Source organism: Octopus sinensis, linkage group LG2 (assembly GCF_006345805.1).
Source record: "Octopus sinensis linkage group LG2, ASM634580v1, whole genome shotgun sequence".
Classification (NCBI taxonomy): Eukaryota; Metazoa; Mollusca; class Cephalopoda; order Octopoda; family Octopodidae; genus Octopus; species Octopus sinensis.
In genome coordinates, this window is record NC_042998.1 from 136706045 (window position 1) to 136732283 (window position 26239).

The window sequence follows — 26239 nt, forward strand, 5'->3', positions numbered from 1 at the left end:
TGAAAGCTGCTACAGTCACAACAAGACACAGGGAAATTAAAAACCCGAACGAAGTTAAAAACCAGAAAAAAGAACAGAAAGTATTTGACTGACAGGAGATGTTGCATGGTAGATTCCCAAACATAGTTGCAGTAAATAGTAGTAGTAAAACATGGCTATGGTTGCAGAAAGCTGAAAAGGAAAGGAGAGACAGAACGTTTGTTAGTAGCTGCACAAGATGTTAGTAGCTGCACAAGATGTTAGTAGCTGTACATGATCAAGCATTAAAGACTAATTGGATAAAAGCTATGATAGACAAAAAACAAGTAGATTCCCAATGTAGGTTATGCAAGTCAAAAGAGGAAAGCGTTACTCACATAGTAAGTGAATGTAACATGCTGGCTCAGAAAGAATACAAGAAAAGACTTGACAACCTAGGGAGAGTAATCCACTGGGAGTCATGTAGAAGGCTAGGATTTGAACTTACTAATAAATTGTGTGAACAAGAACCTAGTAAGGTGCTTGAACGTAAGACATACAACATATTGTGGAACTTTAACATTCAAATTGACAGAGTAAGAGAAGCTAGAAGGGCTGATTTAGTAGTAGTAGATAAAGAGAATAAAAATTACCAGATACTTAACTTTACAGCCCCAAATGATGAGAAAATCAATATGGTTGGTATGGAAAAAATAGCAACGTACCAGGACCTAGCCATTGAATTACAGAGACTATGGAAAGTGCGGGCACAATGTATCCCAGTAGTTATAGGTGCATTGAGAACTATCCCTAGAAGATCTAAACAGATAGATAAAGGAAATAGACATAAAACCCAGTTTAGTACAGCTCCAGAAAACAGTGTTATTAGCGATAGTTAGGATACTTAGAAGGGTTCTTGGGATCTAAGGTTACTTGTAACCCGATGTTAGGATTTTGCACAGCTGCATAACATACACTAAGAAAACTACTAGATACTGTCCATCTATAACATAGACTGCATTTAGGATAAGCACAAACACAGATACAAAGAGAAAACAAAACAGTCATATGGAGTTCTGTTTAATTGTGAACTGTGGGCTACTAGTATATAATGATAATAATAATAATAATAATAATAATAATAATAATAATAATAATAATAATAATAATAAAAAAAAAATATTCAGACAAATACATAACAAAAACACCAGGACTTACAAACACATATAACATACAGAAAATTGCACTACTAGGCACTGCACACATCCTACGCAGAACACTTTCCATACAATAACCATCAGAGCATCACAACAAATCACAGAACATACCCAAGGTACACAGAGCTGCGCTCGGTAGTGAACTGAAAGCACGCTATAAAAATAAAACTACTGAATAATAATAATAATAAAAATCCTTTCTTCTAAAGGCACTAAACTTGAAATTTTGGGAGGGGACTAGTCGATTACATTTACCCTAGTGTTTCACTGTTACTTAATTTATCGACCCCGAAAGGATGAAAGGCAAAGTTTCAGGAGCGCTAAGTGATAAGATCTCAATAAACAACTGAGTTATGTGGCATAATTATGTGATATATTTTAACTCCTAAAGGCAATTTTGCTGCAGTTAACCATGGAGAAAACATTCTTGCTTATAGTAAAATGTGCAAAAAACACCTTTATCAGCTTAGTGGCGCCCGCTCTCGGACTCCTAGATGCGTTTCTGGCTCTTTAGCCTTCTTCAATACGAGGCAACGAAGCGAGATAACTCTGGGCTGATAAAAAAGCCGTAGCATTATAATGAAGCTGTCAGTACTAGTGATTGACATACGCTTGCAGACTGCGCAGTCAGGAAAAATACAGTAGTTGCAGCACTACGCAGTGATGAGAAATAAACAAACTTTAGGTTAGTTCAAATATGCTTGTGACATATTTTAGCTTCTGAAGGCAATTTCACAGTAGTTTACCGTGGAGAAAAAAATTCTCGTTCTGAGAGCACCATTGAGTTGATAAAGGTGTTTTTCTTCCTGGTAAACTGTAGTGAAATAACCGTTAGAAGTTGAAATATATCACAAATATATGAACTAACATAAAGTTTGTCTAATGATGATGATGATAATGATGATGATGATGATGATGATGATGATGATAATGATAATAATAATAATAATAATAATAATAATAATAATAATAATAATAATAATAATATAAGAGACGCCACGACAATATCGCCAGGCTTGTCCATAGAACACTTTGCAGCGAGTATGGACTTGACAGAGCAAAAAATTGGTACGACCACAAACCTGAACGCATCGTCGAAAATAGAAATGCAAAGATCCTATGGGATTTTATGATCCAGTGCGACCATGAGATTGAGAATAGGAAGTCGGACATAGTCTTAATTGAGAAAGAAAACAAACTATGCTGGATCATAGACATAGCATGCCCAGCTGACAACAAGGAAGAAAGAAAAGTCGAGAAATATGACAGGTTAGCTTGGGAAGTTAAGCAGCTGTGGTCGATGAAAAGGGTAGTAGTAATACCAATAATTGTCGGAGCCCTGGGAACAGTGAGCAAAAATCTCGAGAAGTACGTGGAACAAATAGGGGCTACAATAAGGGTGGAGCTCTTGCAGAAAACAGCACTGCTTGGAACCGCTGGAATACTCCGGAAGGTGCTCGAAAAATAAGGTGTAACCTTAGTTCACTGGTAGTGAACAGCTGACACTGTAGTGCATCTCCAGCGTTAGAAGCTATGCAAAGGCCACAACAACAACAGCAACAACAACAACAACAACAACAACAACAACAACAACAACAACAACAACAACAATAATGATAATAAGAGGACTCAGAGAGCACAAACTGCCGCGAAGGCAACACCAACGTCCTTTCAACGATTAGCCGGAGATGATTTTTAAAAGGAGAATATCTGAGATAAACTCGGCTGCTCTCACAAACGAAAATACTAAAAATGAACCCGACCGCTCTCAAAAATTAAGTAAAAATACGGAAAAATAATCCAGAATCCTTGTTCGGTACCTGATTGATCCCAATGGTAGTCATGGAATGTGAAGGTGAGTGTGCAGGCCGTGTTTGTAATGCTGTGTGTGTGTGATCTGCAGTGGGAGCAGGGACAGTTTTCTCTATGAAGGCCTTTCTTAGCCTATCCACTGATATAATATCTTTACGACCATTAAAGTCTATAGGGAAAAATTTATCCGTGCGTGAAAGAAACCGGAAAGGACCTGCATACGGTGCTGTTAACGGAGGTTTAACATCGTGGCGCACAAAAATGTGAGTCTAAGAAGTAAAGCTTCCTTCAAGGCAGATCTAGAAATGCAATTGTTAAGTGGCTAAGATGTTTTAAACAGCAGCGATATATTCAACATTGGTAAAACTAAAAATTGTCGACGATAAATTAAATTTATTATTGTTACTGAATATGTTAGTGTTTTTTTAAATTTCTGAACGGTTTTGTTGTTTATTTATGTAGTTTGATTTCTACATCCATTAGTTTCTACTAAGATAGAGACGCGAGTAAAATTAATACTAAAGAAACGAAAATAACACTTTGGAAATAGCAACGCCGTCATAACTTACGTGAAAACCATGAAAGTGCTTTCAAGGGACATAATCAGAGAGAGACCTGAAATTCAACGTAAAATCGTAATACTTTATGTAAAGTAAATATAACAAATAATCCAGAATCCTTGCCCTGTACCGAATCGACCCAAAAGCTAATCAGTTTGCGACAGCCACGACGCCAAACATCCCTGAAAGTTTTATCCGAATCCATCCAGTGGTTCTTGAAATATCTTGTCCACGGACAAAAAAAGCAAACAAACATGGCTGAAAACAATACTTCCGACTTCGCTAAGGCGGAGATAATAATAATAATGGTGTTAGGAAGACACTCGGTAAGAAATGGAAACAGAATTGAAAGATGATAATGAAAATAATAATAAAAATGATAATAATAATAATAATAATAATAATAATAATAATAATAATAATAATAATAATAATAACAACAACAACAACAATAATAAATGCCCTGATGTAGTACCAGGCACTTGCTTTCATGCCTTCTCATCTTAACTGATTGGAAATGTTATCATGTACATTGTTTTGTCATGGTCTAAAAAATGAGCTACAACAAACATTCGGCTCAATACCACATATTTACTTGTCAGTTGTTTGACCATAACCAGTTTAGCATGTACCTTAGTGGCTGACGATATGTGCATCTCTGATCACGAGCAGAAGTAGCGGGGAAGCATCATGGCCATGTGTTGAGAGGAGTTCTTTGGGGTTGGATAATTCACCTCTGGAAACATGGGTGTTTCGTTTATCATACTTAAACAACCCTTATCCACGGACCATTTGAGCGGAATGGGCTACTCGACCTGACGAAAATTCTAACTGGGCCCCACCTGCAAGGTAATGCGCTGTTAATCTTGATATAAGATCACCATATCGTGCACATGTAGTTGTGATTCATGTGCCTGGTTTACCCCTATCAGACGGGTAGGCATGATAAGTATACTGGGCTTCATATATTCTACCCCAGTGTCACTTTGATGGAATGCACTACTCTCTTACTCTATAATAATATAATAATAATAATATAATAATAATATAACAATAATAATAATAATAATAATAATAATAATAATAATAATAATATAATAATAATAATAATAATAATAATTTATACTGAAGGCACAAAGCTTGAAATTTGGGGAAACGGGACTATTCGATTACATTGACCTCAGTGTTTTATTGGTATTTAATTTATCGACCCCGAAAGGGTGAAAAGCAAAGTCGACTTAGGCGGAATTTGAACTCAGAACATAGATACGGGCGAAATACCGCTAAGTATTTCGCCCAGCGTGCTAACGATTCTGCCAACTGATGATGATGATGATGGTGGTGATGATGATGATGATAATAATAATAATAATAATAATAATAATAATAATAATAATAATAATAAAAATATCTACTTCAGAAGGAAGGAAAACTGATACAAATAGCGGCAAAACACGAGCAAAACAAAAAACTGTTCTCAGTATTTAAGGAAGCTGACAAATACAAACAAGAAATCATACCACCTAACAAATATAAAGAAGAAGAAGAAGAAGATGAAGAAACAACAAAAGCTATAAAACAAATGAAATCCAAACTAAAACTAGAACAGCAACGAACCATGATAAAACGATGGCAAGAAAAACCCCTCCACGGTAAATACTGGACTAAACTAAATGCAAAAGAAAAATCCCAGCAATGGTTGAGAAGCTGAGGACTCAAAGCAGAGACAGAGGGATTTTTAATTGCAGCACAAGACCAAAGCCTCCCCACATGAAATTACCAAAAACATGTAATGAAAAGAAATATAACAAGTAACTGCAGAATATGTGGAGATGGACAAGAAACAATAAATCATATTATCTCTGGCTGCCCAGTCCTGGCTAAGAAGGAATATATTCACAGACATGACAGAGTTGGAACCTACATACACTGGAAGCTATGCCAACATTATGGAATAACAACAGAAAAAAGATGGTATAGGCACACACCAGAAAAGGTCACAGAAAACGAGAAAGCAACCATACTCTGGGATATGCCGATACACACAGATAGAGAAATTAAGGCCAACAGACCAGATATAGTTGTCAGAGATCATGAAAGAAAAAAATGCTTTCTAATTGATGTATCAATACCGGCAGATGACAACGTGTCTCTAAAAGAAATGGAGAAACTTTCAAAATACAAAGACCTGGGAATGGAGGTAACCAGAATGTGGAATCTAAAAACAGAAACAATTCCTATCATAGTAGGTGCATTAGGCATGATAAAAAATATTCAGACAAATACATAACAAAAACACCAGGACTTACAAACACATATAACATACAGAAAATTGCACTACTAGGCAATGCACACATCCTACGCAGAACACTTTCCATACAATAACCATCAGAGCATCACAACAAATCACAGCACATACCCAAGGCACACAGAGCTGCGCTCGGTAGTGAAGTGAAAGCACGCTATAAAAAATAAAACTACTGAATAATAATAATAATAATAACGATGATGATGATTCCTTTTATTTTCCACCAGGGCAAAGGATGAAGGAACAATACAAAGACCGACATAAGGTGTTGTGGTTTACATATAATGAAATGATTTAAAAAAGTATACCCGGTATACATTAGAAGAAGGGAAGTATACATAGTATATGACAGTGAGAGAATAAAAAAAGGTGATAGTGATAAGGTCCTCTTGAAAAAGGAGGACCTCTAGGTATAATCGAAGGACCCCTACCATCCAAGATGTCTCTGAATACCAAATTCAAGCGCCCTCTCTAACTCTTTTCCTCCGACTTACAGGTCTACACTTAGATCGGTACCACCCATTCTTGCCATTTTCGCAACTTTCACCAGCCTTATTTATAACTTCATTTGGGGACAGCATCTATCTCTCCACCGTCACTTTCCTATTTAATTGAAACTTGAAAACATTGATGAAGGTTTTACCAAAAAGGAATGTGTCTGTCCTCATTTCCTTTCAGCCTCTTTCGCCACAACCACCAGGCAAAGAAAAACAGCCAGGCCTACCCAAATAAAGGAGGGCGGCAGAGCAATCATCACCATGAACTCGGCCGACAGACGGATCCATACCACAGGCGACAGCAGCTGTTCGACATTACTACACAAGTCAGCATTGTCCGGACACTGAACGAGTGCTTGCAGAACGGCTTCGTCTCTCGGTGCACACCTCGGACAAGCCTATCTGATAGTACATCCATGCCTGTAGAGTTTATCTCGAACCAGTAGCGCTCCCCAATAGCGCTTCCCACACCCAGTTACACTGTCAGGCCAAAGACATCTGGAAATTATCCATAGTTACTCTCGACTGGAAAGTCCTCTGGAACAGACTAGCCAGTACTTTTTCGTCAACGCCCAGTATCTCCCCGAGAACGTCGTCGCGCTTCCCTGCTACTAATGCTCTATATATAACTAAAGTGGAACATCCTATTGCACAACTGGTAGAGGACTGTGAGCACCTGACGATATTCCAGGTGCCAGCGCCCAATCTCGGTCTCTCCTTCACCCAGGACTGCAGCTCCGTTAAAGACGTCTCACAACGGAAAGACGTGTCTCACAGCGGAAAGACGTGTCTTACAACGGAAAGACGTGTCTCACAAACAAGGTCCACACATGTTCACCGTCTAGAAATCGCTGCAAGTGGCGCAACCGGAATGTGTACTTGTGCATCAAAAGCCATGACATGCCTAAGCCGCAATGCAGAGGGAGCTGGCAGCAGATTGACCATCTGACCATCGGAATATGTCCCTTCTAAAGAAAATAAACAGTAACTGAAGCAAGGCACGACGGTCGGACGATAAATGATGACAGAGGCGATGTAGGCAATCGCCTCCTCTGCCCGACCTTTCAGGGATAGCTTTCTCTCTGCCCATCTCCGAGTAAGACTGGCTACCCTGTTTGTCACCTCGTACCAATTCTTATCCAACTGGAGGTCGGGACCGAACCAGAACCCAAGCAATTTAACTGGTCCGTCAGTCTAACCTCCGACGTTATCTTACCGACTTGTCAGCGTTGGTCTTGGCCCCTGCAATCGACACAAATTCCTTTACGACATAATCTTTAACTGTTCCAACTTCTGAAGCAGTGGCTCAAGAGCCAGCACATACAAAAGAGGTAACAGCGGGCAGCCCTAATGGACAGAACATGCGGTGCGAAACGGTTCTGATAGGTGCACCTGTGCATTGCAATAATCCAGCTTCTGAAAACAGGTCCAAAACCAGCCGCTATACGGACGGCTTCCAATAACGATGGTCGACCCTATCGAATGCTTTCGACTGATCAAAATTGATCAGGGCCTCACCAAAGCGAGCTGTAGTCCCAGCCCTCTCTACAATATATCGCATAAGGTAGAGGATGTTCCTCTCCGACCAGACTATTGACAAAAAGCGCCAACCTTTTCGCTAATATCTTGACCAGAATCTTAAAATCTATGCTTAGCAGAGTTATGGGCCGAAAATTCCCTAGCTTGTCCACATTGTCGGCGTTCTTTCTCAGCAGCGTTACCACACCCCAGCTAATTCTCCTGTTCTGCTACTAGTTACTGTAAGAGGCTGTAAGAGGCTGCCAAATAAATCTGGCATGAGGACATAGAATTCTTAGGGTAGACCTTCCAAACCGAGGCAATTTGTGACTCCTGTAATTCATTGGATGTAATCGGCTTTTCGCAGAATCTCGCGTACGCTCTCGAAAACCTCGGAAGGCCGTTCAGGTACGAAGTAAAGTACCGTCGTTGACCCATCACCCTCCCCAAACAGCCGTGCAAAGTGTTGCTGGAAAGCGGCACACATCTGCTCGAAACTGTATAGCACTCGCCCGTCCTGATCCGTCGAAGACCTGATCGTGGTTTTATTGCCACGTCTCGTCTCTACCGTTCGGGCCATCGCACGGGCTTTAGTTCCTCCGTGTTTTAGCGCACGGGCCAATATATCCTTCGTGTTTCGCCTCAAAGACATTGTCATAAGCCATTCTAACCGCTGAAACGTCGGTCACGATGCCTTCGCTAATCGTCTCTTCTAGTTTTCTAACTAATCTGTTCACCCTCTAATCTGTTTCTTCCTACGACTAAATCTTTGCTAAGCGGTATCGATTCTACTCTAAACACTCTCTTCAAAGCGACCCCTTACTGGTTGTTATGACGACGAGGGCTCCAGTTGGACCAATCAAAGGAACACCCTGCTCATGAAATGAACGTGCAGGTGGCTGACCACTCCACTGAAAAGCGTACAGTTAACGTATTTCTCATGGAGATTCAGCATGATACAGAATGTGACAAAGCTGGCCTTTTGAATTACAGGTGCAACCCATTTTTGTTAGTTGAGTGGACTGGATTAACGTGAAATGAATTGTCTTGCTGATCGACACAACGCACCACAGAAATCGAACTCACGATCGTGCTTCGAATATTCTAACCACTAAGCCACCCCCAAGATATACATATATATATGTATGTATGTATATGTATACACACCCACACCCACACACACACACACACCCACGTGTACTGTAGATAGTGAGTTAATTGTACATGACATCGGCACACAGATGAAAACTGAAAAATACAGGTATAATACATAAATATCAAAAACAAATAGATAATACAACAAAGACAGAACACACATACACACATATATATATGTGTGTGTGTGTATGTATGTATGTATGTATGTATGTATGTATGTATGTATGTATGTATATGTATATATATGTATATATATGTATATATATGCATATATATGTATATATGTATATATGTGTATATATATATATATATATATATATATATATATATATATATATATTATATATTTTTATATTTAGGAATGGTCATATTGCCAGTTTAGCCAATAAAACACACGCACTATATATTTGGTGTTATTTTGCTTCAGTGATATTTATTTCTTACATTAATCTTAATCTTATTTCGGCCAAAGTTCTTTCGTCACACTCCTGTGACCGCATCAGTGGTCCTTTGTTTTCTTCTCACTTACTTGTGTCTCTCCTTACTAACCGTCAGCCATTTTGTATTTCTATTGTATGTCTTCATTTGCGCATGCTTATATCTCTATGTGCGTCTATGTTTATTTAGTGTGTGTGTGGGGGGGAATGCCTGTAATATTTGTATCTTCTGGTTATATACATTCTTGTAATTTGTATTTTGTTTTTGTTGTTGTTGCTTTTGTTCTAATTTTGTTCATGTGTTTACATCCACCCATTATTATCATTACATATGCTTGTATGTATGTATAACAACAATATTAGTAATAATAATAATAAATCTAATTGAAAAAAAAAAAAAATATATATATATATATACATATATATATATATATACATATATATATACATATATACACACACATATACACATATACATACACACATATATACACATATACATATATATAGTTATTCATTTCTATTTCTTTAATTATCTGTGTATTTATTATGTTTGCAGGATCCACTATCGTCATATGTTGTGGTGTGCGCTATTGCTCCATTCTAGTTTTCTATTCAGGCTAGGTTTATTTTCTATTATATGTGTAGCTTCTGTAATTTGTCTAATTGTTGCATCTGTTCTATGTGTGGACAATATCTTAATCTCTATGTTATTGATTGATCCCCCGTGTTCTTGTTCAGCGTGTTGGTACAGAATCGATGAGCTTTTACCTTCCTTGAGTTGTCTCCAATTACAGAAGCTACACATATAATAGAAAATAAACCTAGCCTGAATAGAAAACTAGAATGGAGCAATAGCGCACACCACAACATATGACAATAGTGGATCCTGCAAACATAATAAATACACAGATAATTAAAGAAATAGAAATGAATAACTATATATATGTATATGTGTATATATGTGTGTATGTATATGTGTATATGTGTGTGTATATATGTATATATATATATATATATATATATATATATATGTATATATATATATTATATAAAAGGGCTTAGTAAAATATATTACTTTGCCGCATACTGAACTCATTAGAAATAGCAGCTAAAAAAACTTTTTTAAAACTATTTCTAATACTTAAAGAAAACCTCTCTCATATAGTGTTTGCTCAATTCAACTCACGCAAATATGGGGGTAGAGACATTAAAAAATCAAGTGCAAAGGTTATTTGAGAACGTACGTTTCAAGATTAGTCAAAGTCGACATTTCTATCATCAGCTCAGAACTCCCTGGTTTGGATTTGAAAACACTGAAAGTGGGAGCATACCCTTTCGGCTTCCTCTCGCTTCTGAAGATCTGCTCGTAACTAACAGTGCCAACAAACTCAAAAATGCAAGCGAAGAATTTCTGCTCTCCCCTTTCCACCAGCGTGGGTTAAAATCAGTAAACACTATGCTTTTTTCGGTAAAATCCGCGGCATTATATAGAGAGAGATGAATTATAATTTCAACAAGTATGCGGCAAAGTAATTTATTTTACTAAGCCCTTTTATATAATGTAATAATTTGAATTCGCCTTAAATGGTCCCTTTGCATACTGAATACTTGGTGAAATTGATTAATTAATTAATTTTACCCTCAATTGTTGAAATTATAATTCATCTCTCTCTATATAATGCCGCGGATTTTACCGAAAAAAGCATAGTGTTTACTGATTTTAACCCACGCTGGTGGAAAGGGGAGAGCAGAAATTCTTCGCTTGCATTTTTGAGTTTGTTGGCACTGTTAGTTACGAGCAGATCTTCAGAAGCGAGAGGAAGCCGAAAGGGTATGCTCCCACTTTCAGTGTTTTCAAATCCAAACCAGGGAGTTCTGAGCTGATGATAGAAATGTCGACTTTGACTAATCTTGAAACGTACGTTCTCAAATAACCTTTGCACTTGATTTTTTAATGTCTCTACCCCCATATTTGCGTGAGTTGAATTGAGCAAACACTATATGAGAGAGGTTTTCTTTAAGTATTAGAAATAGTTTTAAAAAAGTTTTTTTAGCTGCTATTTCTAATGAGTTCAGTATGCGGCAAAGTAATTTATTTTACTAAGCCCTTTTATATAATGTAATAATTTGAATTCGCCTTAAATGGTCCCTTTGCATACTGAATACTTGGTGAAATTGATTAATTAATTAATTTTACCCTCAATTGTTGAAATGTATATATATAAAAACTTAGATAAAACTTAGATATGTTTCGACCAGAGATTGGTCCAGGCCATGTCTAACTTAATAGCACCACCTGATAGGATTATTCGAATCCTGTTTAAGTCAAGTTTTGTTCAAGTAGTGAGTTCTTGTTGGGTGAGTTGTATCCAGTTTTGTTCAAGTAGTGAGTTCTTGTTGGGTGAGTTGTATCCAATTATGGGTGGCTTGTCTGGTATTCTTTGAAGGAATCTATCCAGACTCTGTTTGAAGTTGATGGGATCCTTTTCCTCTTTGATCTCCCTCGGGACAATGTTAAATAGGGCAGGGCCTGTTGAGGAAAAGAAATTATGTTGCAGTGTACATGTATGTTGTGATCTTGAATTTGGCAGGGGACGTATAGCCCGTGGTCCAAGTCTCGGATGAACCTTGAAGCTAATGTTTAGGTCGTTTGGGCAAAGTTGGCGGTATATTTTCCACATCGTACAAATGATGTACCGCTCACGGCGACGCTGGAGGGAGTAAAGTTTCAAGGCTTTAAGGCGATCCCAATAGTCGAGAGCAGCCATGCCTTCAATTTGTTTAGTGAGAGCCCTCTGGGGTGACTCAATTCTGGAGATGTTTTGTCTTGTGTGAGGAGACCACAGTGGGCAGCAGTATTCAAGGTGTGGCCGTACAAAGGATGAAAAAAGTGGTATGATGACACCTTGTTCTCTGGACCGGAAAGTTCTTAAGATCCAGGAACTCATCCTACGAGCTGTATCGACCTTCTTGTTGATGTGTGCGCTCCAACTGAGATCGTCATCAACAATTACACCCAGGTCTCTGATATTGTTAGAGGCTGTGAGCGGTTCCCCTGAAGGAAGAGAGTATGGTTGCTTTAGTGAGGAATTTCTTCCAAAATGCATCAGCTCAAATTTTCCCTCATTCAGTTGCATTTTGTTTCTGTCTGCCCATTGACTCACAGCATATAGGTCAGACTGGAGTTGAGTTCGGTCTGCTTCTTCATTGACGATTTGCTGGAGCTTAGTGTCATCAGCGAATATTTTCACTTTGCAGTGATGTACGACACTGGAAAGGTCGTTTACATAAATTATGAAGAGTAGCGGACCCAAAACAGTTCCCTGGGGAACACCGCTGGTGACTTTTGCTGGGTTTGAGTGGACTCCATCAACTACAACATGTTGTGTTCTATTCGCTAGGAAATACTGAATCCAGTGTAGAACTTTTCCACGGATTCCAACATTTGCCATTTTGAGAGTAGGATGTTATGGTCTACCCTGTCGAACGCTTTACTGAAGTCAAGGTATATGACGTCAGAGTTCGAACCTGTTCCCAAGGCTTTGAGTACATCTTCAATGTGGTGTAAGAGCTGTGTTAGACAGTCCCTGCCACAGCGAAAGCCATGTTGATTTGAATTTAGGAGTTTGTGGGTCTCCAGGAAGTCAGCTATCCTTGATCTTAACACTCTTTCAAACACTTTAATGATGTGGGAGGTGAGTGAGATTGGGCGATAGTTGACTGCGAGGGATCTGTTTCCCTGTTTGAAAACCGGGATGACCGACTGGGATAGAAACTTTTTCGGTATATAACCTGCGTCTAACGAGTTTCTCCAGAGGTTGATCAGAGGGACTGCAAGTTGATATCTACATTCCTTCAGGAGACTGGCGGGAAATCTATCAGGGCCTACAGCGGAGTAATGTTTGACCTCATTTATTGCTGCTACGATGTCGGTGGCAGTGAAGGTTATGTCTGCGATTTTGTGTTGGGAGTCAGCTTCGTTCGTTTCCCTCACAACAATATCAGTGGGAACACTGAAGACAGAGCAATATTGTTTCTGCAGTATTTCTGCCATTTCTTTAGCATCGTGTTGGGGAATGCCGTTTTCATCAATCAATGGCCCAATAGGTGAGACAGTGGTTCTATGCTTATTTGCATAAGAATAGAACACTTTTGGGTTCTGTTTGATGTTTTTGATTACCCATTGTTCCTCCACAGCTCTTTGATTTTCAATGGAGGTTTTCATGTTAGTCTGCAGATGAAGTTTTTCCAGCTCTAGTCTTTTCATTATTGTTGAATGTGGATGTTGCGTGTGGGAATATTTTAATTGGTTGATTTTTTTGTTGAGTCTTTTGATGCGCCTGATGAGTGTTTTTTCTTTTTAGGGAGCCGGTTTCTGTTTGTGTTAGTAGATTTCTTGGGAGCGTGTTTAGAGCATGTGTCGGTGACAATGGTTTCAAAGTGCTGCCACGCGGTCTCAATATGAGGGGAATTGAGAGTAAAAGACCAGTCGATGGAAGACAGATCCTTTCTGATTGTTCCCCAGTCCGCTTTGTGGAAATTTATGTTGTCAAATGGGTGCCATGGAGTGGGATTGGCTGGTTTGGTTTTTATACGTCGGGAATTAAGATTGCAGAGTACCATGTCGTGGTCTGAGAGGAGAGTTTTTTCGACTGAAATGCTGTGAACGTAGCTAGAGTGATTGGTCAGTACCAGATCCAAGATCGTTTTATTCTGTCTCGTTGGTTCAAGCACTAGCTGAGTCAGGAAATACTCATCCATCAGATTAAAGAGCAGTTCTGTTGCTGCCCTATCTGATGTAGAGCACTTGCCCAACTTCGGAGTATTTGTGGGCCAGTTCACATGAGGGAGGTTAAAATCACCCATCACTATTATGTTTCCGGAGTGGTACTTCCGAAGGAAGGACTTGACTTTGCTAAGGCACTCTTCAAAGTACTTTAGAGGTGCCTGTGGAGGCCTGTAAAGACCAACAATGGTTATGTCCTTGGCTTTGTTGTATACTGATACCGATTCACAGTAGCCATTGGAAAATGTGTCCTTGGCATCAAGTGAAAAGGAGTCATGGATAAAGATGGCTGTCCCTCCCTTATTTCGGTCTGTGCGATCCGCACGAACAATGGTGAAATCTTTTATTTTCACCTCTGCGTCCATATGGGTGTTGTTCAGGTGAGTCTCGGTAAGGATAAAGAAAGGGAAGCAATGTGCCATTTCGGCAAGCCAACTCTCTATATATGGGATCTTCCATTTTTGGGCAATAATTGATGGGTTGATGCCACGTACATTTAACAGGAATGTCGAGGTAGGGGAAGTTGGTAATGGGTGAGTGGTCCTTGTGATTTGCATAGATGGTTGGTGATGGCTCGCTGGATCTCCTGGCTTAGGTCGGCCTTCATATTTTCCAGGTATGTCAGTAAAAAAGAGTTACTTGTTTGGTTTGCCAGTTGGTCAGAGGATACATATTTCAAGTTGGCGTTATTTGGTGTTTTTTCCTGGTTCTGTCTACGTAGTTTGATTGTAGGAGGGGAAACGTGGTTGTATTTTGTTCTTGTTGTTGTCCTAGATTTCCTCTGTTCCTGTTCATATCTATTCTGTGATCGTTTTGTGCCCTTCAGATGGTGGTTGTTGCATTCTGGGTTCAGGCACATCCTTTGTATATATATATATATATATATATTTTTTCAATTAGATTTATTATTATTATTACTAATATTGTTGTTATACATACATACAAGCATATGTAATGATAATAATGGGTGGATGTAAACACATGAACAAAATTAGAACAAAAGCAACAACAACAAAAACAAAATACAAATTACAAGAATGTATATAACCAGAAGATACAAATATTACAGGCATTCCCCCCCCACACACACACTAAATAAACATAGACGCACATAGATATATAAGCATGCGCAAATGAAGACATACAATAGAAATACAAAATGGCTGACGGTTAGTAAGGAGAGACACAAGTAAGTGAGAAGAAAACAAAGGACCACTGATGCGGTCACGGGAGTGTGACGAAAGAACTTTGGCCGAAATAAGATTAAGATTAATGTAAGAAATAAATATCACTGAAGCAAAATAACACCAAATATATAGTGCGTGTGTTTTTATTGGCTAAACTGGCAATATGACCATTCCTAAATATAACAATATCTGTTTCAACACACGACTTCACATAAAAAATCTTGCACAACAAATATTTAAACGTATATATATATATATATATACACATATATACATATATACATATATATGCATATATATACATATATATACATATATATATACATATACATACATACATACATACATACATACACACACACAATATATATATATATATATATATATATATATATTATATATATATATATATATATGCGAAAGAGAGTGAGTGAGAGAGAGAGAGAGAGACAGTCTGTGTGCGTACGTATGTGTGTGTGTGTTGACTATATGTTGGATATAATTTATGAGATGAAATTTTGTTGTTTAAGTTTCTATTTTCATTCTGCTACGTGGTAAATATCAAAGACTATATAATGTCAGTGAAGAATATGTACGTCAAAAGATATATGGTCTCAGAAACATAGAAACGATTTTTTTATGAAGATAAATCATATTTTATTCAAAATTATTTTACATGTATACTGCTAAATATTTAATCAAATTCTGAACATAGGAAATTTCTTAAGCTTCTTTCTCGACTATTTCACTTATTAACATTGCAATAAATAATGCAATTCGAATCATTGTACAATGCCTTATCTGTGAATTTCATACATTTGAACTTTAATGATTGCATGTGTGGTTTTATAAATGTGTTTGAGTATTTTGCGAGTGTTTTAATGTTTTTTTATACTATGTAATTCCATTATTATAATTCTATTTCCCATTATTCAGTTGGTTTGGAGATATCATGATGTACAGAGTTCTTATTGTCTTACAAAAATATTCATACAAAGTATTTATGTATTTAAAGCATCATACTATACATACATAAATACATACATACATACATACATACATACATACATACATACATACATACATACTTACAGGCATGAATGCATAGATACATGCATACCTATATACATACACACATATATGAGTGTGTGTGCGTGCGTGTGCAAGTGTATGTATATGTTTACATATGTGTGTGTGTGTGTGTGTGTCTAAAGTTATATATAATATACACACTTACACATACATATTTACATGAGTATACTTTTAATACATACACGCAAACCTAAACTCGCACCCATATGTACATATTTATATGAATGTATACATGTATTCATGTTCTTATGCTTGTATGCATATATATATATATAATATATATATATATATATATATATATATATATGCGAAAGAGAGTGAGTGAGAGAGAGAGAGAGAGACAGTCTGTGTGCGTACGTATGTGTGTGTGTGTTTGACTATATGTTGGATATAATTTATGAGATGAAATTTTGTTGTTTAAGTTTCTATTTTCATTCTGCTACGTGTAAATATCAAAGACTATATAATGTCAGTGAAGAATATGTACGTCAAAAGATATATGGTCTCAGAAACATAGAAACGATTTTTTTATGAAGATAAATCATATTTTATTCAAAATTATTTTACATGTATACTGCTAAATATTTAATCAAATTCTGAACATAGGAAATTTCTTAAGCTTCTTTCTCGACTATTTCACTTATTAACATTGCAATAAATAATGCAATTCGAATCATTGTACAATGCCTTATCTGTGAATTTCATACATTTGAACTTTAATGATTGCATGTGTGGTTTTATAAATGTGTTTGAGTATTTTGCGAGTGTTTTAATGTTTTTTTATACTATGTAATTCCATTATTATAATTCTATTTCCCATTATTCAGTTGGTTTGGAGATATCATGATGTACAGAGTTCTTATTGTCTTACAAAAATATTCATACAAAGTATTTATGTATTTAAAGCATCATACTATACATACATAAATACATACATACATACATACATACATACATACATACATACATACATACATACTTACAGGCATGAATGCATAGATACATGCATACCTATATACATACACACATATATGAGTGTGTGTGCGTGCGTGTGCAAGTGTATGTATATGTTTACATATGTGTGTGTGTGTGTGTGTGTCTAAAGTTATATATAATATACACACTTACACATACATATTTACATGAGTATACTTTTAATACATACACGCAAACCTAAACTCGCACCCATATGTACATATTTATATGAATGTATACATGTATTCATGTTCTTATGCTTGTATGCATATATATATATATATATATATGTATATGTATATATATATATGTATGTGTGTATGTATGTAGGTATGTATGTATACATGTATGTATGTATGTATGTATGTATGTATGTATGTATGTATGTATGTATGTATGTATGTATGTATATATATAAGTGTAACCACATGTGGATCGTTGGCGATATTTTTCCTCCGTCTTCCTTTTCTCTTGGACTTTCCTCCGTCTCCTGTTTCTGACGAAGAGCTTTGTTTGAAACGTAAAAACCACCTTTCTTTCCTTCCCTGAGCGTCTGCTAAAACTTTGCATGTAGCACGTCCTCGAGTTGTCGTTCGTTTCTTGTGTTTCTTTTTTGCTTTTTTGGGGATTTACGATGTATATATATATATATATATATATATATATATATGTACATTTACATATATGCACACACATGTGTCTGTGTCTGCTTATGCATGTATGATAAATAATTAATAAAGCTATTACAGAAAATAGTGACCTATATGAAAGTATAATCATGTCTAGTATTGCAGATTAACTCTGGATTTCAGTTCAAATTGCATTAAACTCAACTGCACATGCATTCTCCCTAGGATTCTATTGTAGTACCCTTAGTCAATGTTACTTTATTCCATCTTTTGTACCCAGAAGAAAATTATATTTACTGTACAGACATCTCACCAGACAGACCTCACGTATGAACTCATATATGTTATGTAGATATTTAGAACGTATCTGCTGACTGTAAGACTTAATAGACAATAATGTTTATATATATGTGTGTGTGTGTGTGTGCATGTGTGCACGCGCAAGCATGTGTGTGTGTGTGCACGCGCGTGCATTTGTGTGGAGTTGCATGAGTGTGTGTGTGAGTGTATTTATAAATGTGCATCTATATTTATGTATTTGTATGTATATATATATACAGACTTCTGTATTTTGAGTATATGGTGTATAATGCGTTTCAGTTTTTACGTCAAGTTTTAATTTTTTCCTTTGTCACTAAAATTTACCTTCGACAAAATAACGTATTTATTGTATAGTGGGAGCTTAAGTTGTTGTCAGAACAGCCAGTGAAGCACCGGTGAAAGTAGTAAATGCATAAGAGGAAGGCTGATAATATCGAAGGGAAAATAACTGCATGAAGGTGAAATAGTAGTGAGAGATACAAACTGCGCGGGAAAAACAGACGACAACAACTTTTAACGGAAAAGGAAAAGTGAATAATTAGAAAATAACAACGAAATAATATCAGCAAGGAGAAAGAAAGAAGAAAAAAGAGATTAAAATTAGAGTGAGGAAAGAACATAATTATTTAAAAGAAACTTATGTTTTGAGAATATGAAAGTGAAAGTAAAGTTGTAGATGGTGGTGGGTTGCAGGATGTAAATAGAACAGTTTAGTGAGAAAGATAAAGCAAATGAAAAGGCAGGCAGCTGTTGAGTGTTTTATCTTACAGCCAACCAAATTTAGTCGATCGAATCACAGCATCATCAGCATCACTATCACTGCTGCAAACAACATATGCGTATGTCGTCTCTCTGTTGCTAGTGGCTATCTGCTGTGCTGTTATCGATACAAAAGCAAAACTGTTGTGTCTCTCGTACGGCATATTTTTTGTAGTTGACCATTCAGAACAACAGATGTAGCTGGTTGAATGAAGGTTTCTTTTTTGCGATATGCTTATTTACCATAACAGTTGTGTTATAAACACTCATGATTACGATTATATAAAAAAAAGTGCTCCAAAATTTGTGCAAATTACGTGTCTATAGCCTAATATAAATATAAGAATATTTGTATCGATATTTATAACAGCACATAATTGTTATTATAAATATTATTATTATTATTTCTCACATAGCCACTTTTGAAAGAATTAATATAAAAATGTTATCCAGCACCTGGGTAACCGTTACGTTCATCGCTGTATCTCTCAGTGTACAGGTAGTACCCTTGGAAGTATCCGCTGTATCACCCCCCAGTAAAATTAATGCTGGCGCCTGTACGTATAATTTTGAAGTTTGGAAACCCGATGAAAATATCATAGAAAGAATTGACAAACTGGAAGGTGGGACAGGTCTAATGAATGCAACCCTGACCAGAGACCTTCTTAGTTTACGTCTGCAGGTTTTGGCAAAAGTAGATGAACTGGATAATGCTACAGCGTTGCTTCAAACCAAAGTGAAAAGTCTGGATACTCACCATCGAACAAGACATCCTCAGTCAATGAAATATGTCCCCAAAAAATCAGAGATCGATAGTATTTGGAATAGTGTTGGCGCAGTGACCAATAGGCTGGAAAGGATTACGAGTCAAATGAAGAAAATAAAGAATGAAGATGGGATAGACAACCTTCGTTCAGTTGTCGGGGATCTGAAAGCAGAATGGATAGTGATGAAACGTGAGTTACAAAACATAAGGGCCGATGGAGACCAATCGCGGAAGGTAAGACTATTATATGAATATTTCCACGTGAGCTCCTACGACGTACTACTCTAAAATATACATTAATATAAACATATCTCAATACACACAAACACACACACACAAACACACAAACACACAAACACATACACACATATATGCATATATGTATGTGTCTGTACATATGTGTGTGCGCATACAATATATATACATATATATATATATATATATGTATGTGCGTGTGCGCATATATATATATATATATATATCTATATATATATATATATCTATATATATATATATATATATATATATATATAAACAAGAAGGGTAGAAATATTATTTACTACGATATATATATATATATATTATATATATATATATCGTCACTGTGTCTGTCTGCCTTCCCTCTCACACTCTCTCTCTCCCTATACACATACATAGACCTCAACGCACTTGAAATAAATTGAAATGTAGAAATGTAAACATACATAGTTACATACATACATATATTTACATACTGTGACTGCAATTCGGAGATAACGTAGACAGCTGAACGTAAATAAACACACATGCCTTTTATTGAATTCATATTGATTGGAAATATAGTGTGTATCAATGCCTATTGAAAGTTATCTGATTTTCTACACATTATATGAGCATTTTTGATCTTCCCTTCCAAATAGGTAATTTTGTGTGTATATGTATGTGTGTGTGTGTGTGTGTGTGTATTAGTGAGTACGTACGTATGTACGAATGCCTGCTGTATGTGTGTATGTATGCATATTATGTGTATGTGTGGTATGTGTGTTTGGGCGTGTGTGTGTACGTAGGTATGTACGAATGCATGCTTGTACATGTGTATGTATGAGTGTGTGAGTGTAAGAGAGAGAAAGAGAGAGAGAGAGAGAGAGAGAAAGAGGAAAGATGAGGGGAGAATATATATATAGGCAAATCCTTATCGATAGATAAATATGTAATTAAACATATGTATGTGTGTGTGTAGACTTTTATGGTTATATATATATATATATATATATATATATATATATATATATATATATATATATATATATACATATATACAGATAAGGAAATAATTTTATTCTCAAACGCAGGATAATGCTAATATATAGCACGAACAGATAAAGTGTCCATACATATATGTATATGCATGTATACCCAAACACACACGCATATGTATATATACCGATGCACAAACACACGGGCGCGCACGCATATATAGTTTAGACATCGCTACATCAGATAGCACGTATGTGACTGCAGTGCAGCGTGGTGGTGCATGAAATAAATAACAGGTGTTTCTTTACATTTCTGTGCTACGTTCAAATCCTTTCATATCAGTGGAAGTTCGATCTTCTCTAGTTATCTTCTGATGCTTAACGTTGGATGCTTAAACGCAAGAAGACGAGATGGTGGTAGAAGAATCTATTATATTAGATATTATACCTGCATGCGCTAGAGTTGCTATTGTATACACACGCATACACACACACACACACACACACACACACACACACACACACACACACACACACACACATACACACACACACACAGATACAAACACATACACACACACACACACACACAGACATATACATACACACAAACGTGCCCTTAAGTTCTATCTTAAGTTCTTTACCCATCTATTTGTTTCAGTCATTGAGCTGCAGCCGTGCTAGGGCACCGCCTTGAAGGGTTTAGTCGAATAAATCAACATCAGTACTTATTTTTAAGTTAGGTACTTATTATGTTGGCTTCTTCCGTCGAGCCGATCTGCGATTTAGTGAAACGTAACGAAATCAACAGCGGTTGTCAAATGGTAGTGTAAGATTAACTCAAAGACTCATACACATGTATACATACACAAACATATATATGCGTATATGCGTATATATTATATATATATATATGCGTATATATATATATATAATATATATATATATATATATATCAAACAAACAATTCAAATAAACGAATCAAAGTAGAGTGCAGTGGGATTGAACCACAAACCACGGTGGGTGGAAAGCGAGTTTCTTAACCACACAGCCATCTATATATAACAGTCTGAGGACTGTCACAAGGCTACAGGCTAATTAGGCCAGAGATTATCATCGTCGCTCTGGCATTTTAAACGAACCAAGATTAATTTGCTACTCTTCGAACTGGACACCGACCAAGCTCAGCGATAACCCCCGACAACAACTTGGGGTTTGCTGAAAAACACAACACTGCTGCTCTGTCTAGACACTGAAACTACGACCTTACACTCGATAGTTCAACATCCTAACCACTAGGTCACGTGTTTGACACGCGTACACCCACACACCCACACGCACACATGCATACATACATGCACACACACATTCATATACAAGCATGCACGTTCTTATACCATCTATCTATCTATCTATCTATCTATCTATCTATCTATCTATCTATCTATCTATCTATCTATCTATCTATCTATCTATCTATCTATCTATCTATCTATCTATCTATCTATCTATCTATCTATCTATCTATCTATCTATCTATCTATCTACCTATCTATCTATCTATCTGGCTATTTTCCAGGCACATATAGTATGTTATATGTAAGTACAATACAGAGTCACTCAAAATGTACTGCTTTGAGATTCAAACATCATCGTAAATTCGTATAGAAATGGATCAAATCTATATTACCAATCGGTCGTCTATATATATCGATCTGACCACAAGAACTCCTTGTATTTTACAAAAGTTAGTGAAAAAAAAAAAGTTGGTAAGGTGTCTAAAATATCGAAATTTAACAGTTCTTTCATGCATACAATTATAATAATTTTGATTTCTATACTGAATATTGGTTTGTGTATCAGCTTTTCAATGTTTGTTATTTAATGGTTTGAAGTTATATCAACATTGCTGGTTAATCCTACTGACACTTTTTCACCCCATCCCCCCTCTCTCTCTCTTACTCTGTATACATTTTCAAAATGTAACTACATGTGGATCCTTGGCGATTTGTTTCCTCCGTCTACCTTTTCTCTTGGACTTTCCTCTGTCTCCTGTTTCTGAAGAAGCGCTTTGCTCGAAACGTAAAACTACCTTTCTTTCCTTCTCTGAGCGTCTGTTAATACTTTGCAGGTACCACATCCTCGTGTTGTCTTTTCCTTGTGTTTTTCCTTCGTTTTTTTGGGGGGATTAATTTATATCTATCTATCTATCTATCTATCTATCTATCTATCTATCTATCTATCTATCTATCTATCTATCTATCTATCTATCTATATATATATATATATATAATATATATATATATATACACAAAACAGACGCACACACACACACACACACACACACATATATATATTATATATATATATATATATATATATATATATATATATAATATATATATATATATATACTAAGCAATAAGGGTTTAGCAACGAGTTGCCTTACCACATACCGAATTTAGAAATAGCAGTCAAAGGGTTATAGCTATTTCTTCTACTAAAAAGGGAGATCTCAGTAAAAACAGCATTTGGAAGGCACAAACAGGTAAGAGAGAATGAATTGACTGCAATCTATCATACATTTTATATATATATATATTATATATATATATATATATATATATAAATAATATCATTATATATATGTACATCAATGTGACTCTGCCTCATATAGCATAAAGTTCCAAAGAGAGGAAGATCACGTCCATCTCATCAAATATTTGGTGAAGAGATTTGAGATAAATTTAAGATGGCTTCCAGATGTTAGTCAGCTTAGATCACGTGCATAAATGTATGTATGCATACAAATGTGTATTTGTATGTATGTATGGATGTACTAAGGTCGACTGAAAAAATTTATAGGTTGACCAAGATACTCTCATGGAAACTGACCGAATGAGGTTTATCAACATAGTCTCTCTTGTGGTTCACACAATCTTCAATCGCTGTCATAGTGCTTGGATTCTATTGGTGACGAAGTTTTCATTCTGTCGTTCAAAAAGTCATCAGCAATAGATATGACGTCACCATTTTTGCGATATTGGTTCCCAGTCTAGTGTATTTTCATGTTGGGGAATAGATGATAGTCTGATGGGGCCAAATCAGGAGAATAGGGTGGGTGAACAACTAGTTCAAAACCACAATCTCGCACAACAGCCATTGAAACCAAGGGCTTGTGAGCGGGAGCATTGTTCTGATGAAATTAGACACCTTTCGTCAGTTTTCTTGGATGTGTGGTCTTGATAACCTTTCGTAACTGCCTCAGCAAGTTGGCACAGTACTCTCTACTGACGATGTGGCCGTTATGAAGACATTCAATGAACACAGTGCCTGTTACATCTCTGTTACATCTAAAAAAAAACAAACGGATGCCATGACCTTCCCTGCAGATGAAACGACCTGAGCTTTCTTTCGGGCAGGTGAGGAGGGGTTTTCCACTACATGAATTGTCTCTTTGCCTCTAGTTGAGTGATGAAACCAACACTCATCCTCGGTTAGGAAACGCCCGAGGAAACCAGCGAGGTCTACCTAAAACACTGTCAGATTTTCCAGCAATGTGGAAGACGTGGAACCCAATGAGCAGGAACGTTCGACATACCAAGCTCATTGCGCAGAATATTCTCAACTCTCTCATGGAATATGTTAATAACAGTAGCTCGTTGATTTATAGCCAATCGTGTGTCATCCAGCATCATGTGGTGAACATGATCAATGTTTTCCTCAGTGGTGGCAGTTGCAAGATGTCCAAACATTGGGTCAAGACTCTCCTATCTCCTCCTAAATTCATCTGCCCACCTTCGCACTGTTGATAAAGCTGGAGCATCATCTACTAATGGAGAAACCATGCCAGCATGAAAGTCCTTGGGAGCTGAACACTTTTTCTGTAGGTTCTTTATAACACCACAATACCAAATTTTATCAATTTCCAAGAAAAGTCGCTACGAGTTATGTTTTAAGTCTTACTTGAATAGTCAGATGTCAGTTTAACTGGAAGGAAATAATGCTGTTATTAATAAGGGTTGAAACCAATGCATGCAAGGTTCAACAGCTCTAGCATCACTCATTCATAGTAACCCTATGAACTTTTCAGCCCACCCTCGTATGTATGTATGTATGTATGTATGTATGTATGTATGTATGTATGTCGTTATTCAGTTTATTTCAAGATTTCTTGCCAATAGAGAAAGAACAGGTTTCTAACCTAGATCCAAGTCTCCTTCATTGGAATTTCAACATCCACAACAGGGTATTTTTGTATGTATGTATGTATGTATGTATGTATGTATGTATGTATGTATGTATGCATGTATGTATATATACATATACTAAATCTCTCTCTCTCTCTCTCTATCTGTCTGTCTGCCTATCTATCTATCTATCTATCTATCTATCTATCTATCTATCTATCTATCCATCCATCCATCCATCCATCCATCCATCCATCCATCCATCCATCTATCTATCTATCTATCTATCTATCTATCTATCTATCTATCTATCTATCTATCTATCTACATGTGTGTGTGTGCGTGTGTATGAGATTTAATTAGTCTCTTCTATCATTCTATCATCGGTTTCAACCAGGTGCTGTGGCCATACTGTGCCAGCGCCATAAGTGCTAACGCTTGTTTACTTTTGACTCACTTCCCGGTTTTGTCTCCGAAATTGGTTCTGGTGAAGTAATGAGTCGGACAGAGTTGCTCTTATTTGTCGTGAAGTGAGTCCATCCGGTATCAGTTAGAAAATGATCTAATTGTACTTTGAAAACATTTACAAATATACCTCATAAACCTCTGATGTTTTTTGACATGATATTGAAAATGCAGGTCTTCGAACCCTTAACTGTTACAGTACTGGATATTTACTCTGGAAGGAGAGTGTAAGATCTTTTGGTAGTATGCAGTGGTGTCCAGTCCAGTGAGTGGTATTCAATCCTAAAGCTAGATGCGAGACCTTGTAGGATTTTCCATATATATATATATATGTGTATATATATATATACATATCACTGCAAATAT

The 26239-nt window shown here is 36.6% G+C and overlaps 1 protein-coding gene across 1 annotated transcript in view; it reads left to right on the plus strand.

The window, feature by feature from the left end:
- Positions 1–18852: 18852 nt before the first annotated feature.
- LOC115232562 (angiopoietin-related protein 7) overlaps positions 18853–26239 on the plus strand; it is a 96743-nt gene continuing 89356 nt past the window's right edge. Inside the window, exon 1 of the mRNA XM_029802515.2 lies at positions 18853–20217. Within this exon, the coding sequence (XP_029658375.1) occupies positions 19660–20217 (558 nt within the window). The 5' untranslated portion in view covers positions 18853–19659. The remainder of the gene's footprint in view (positions 20218–26239) is intronic.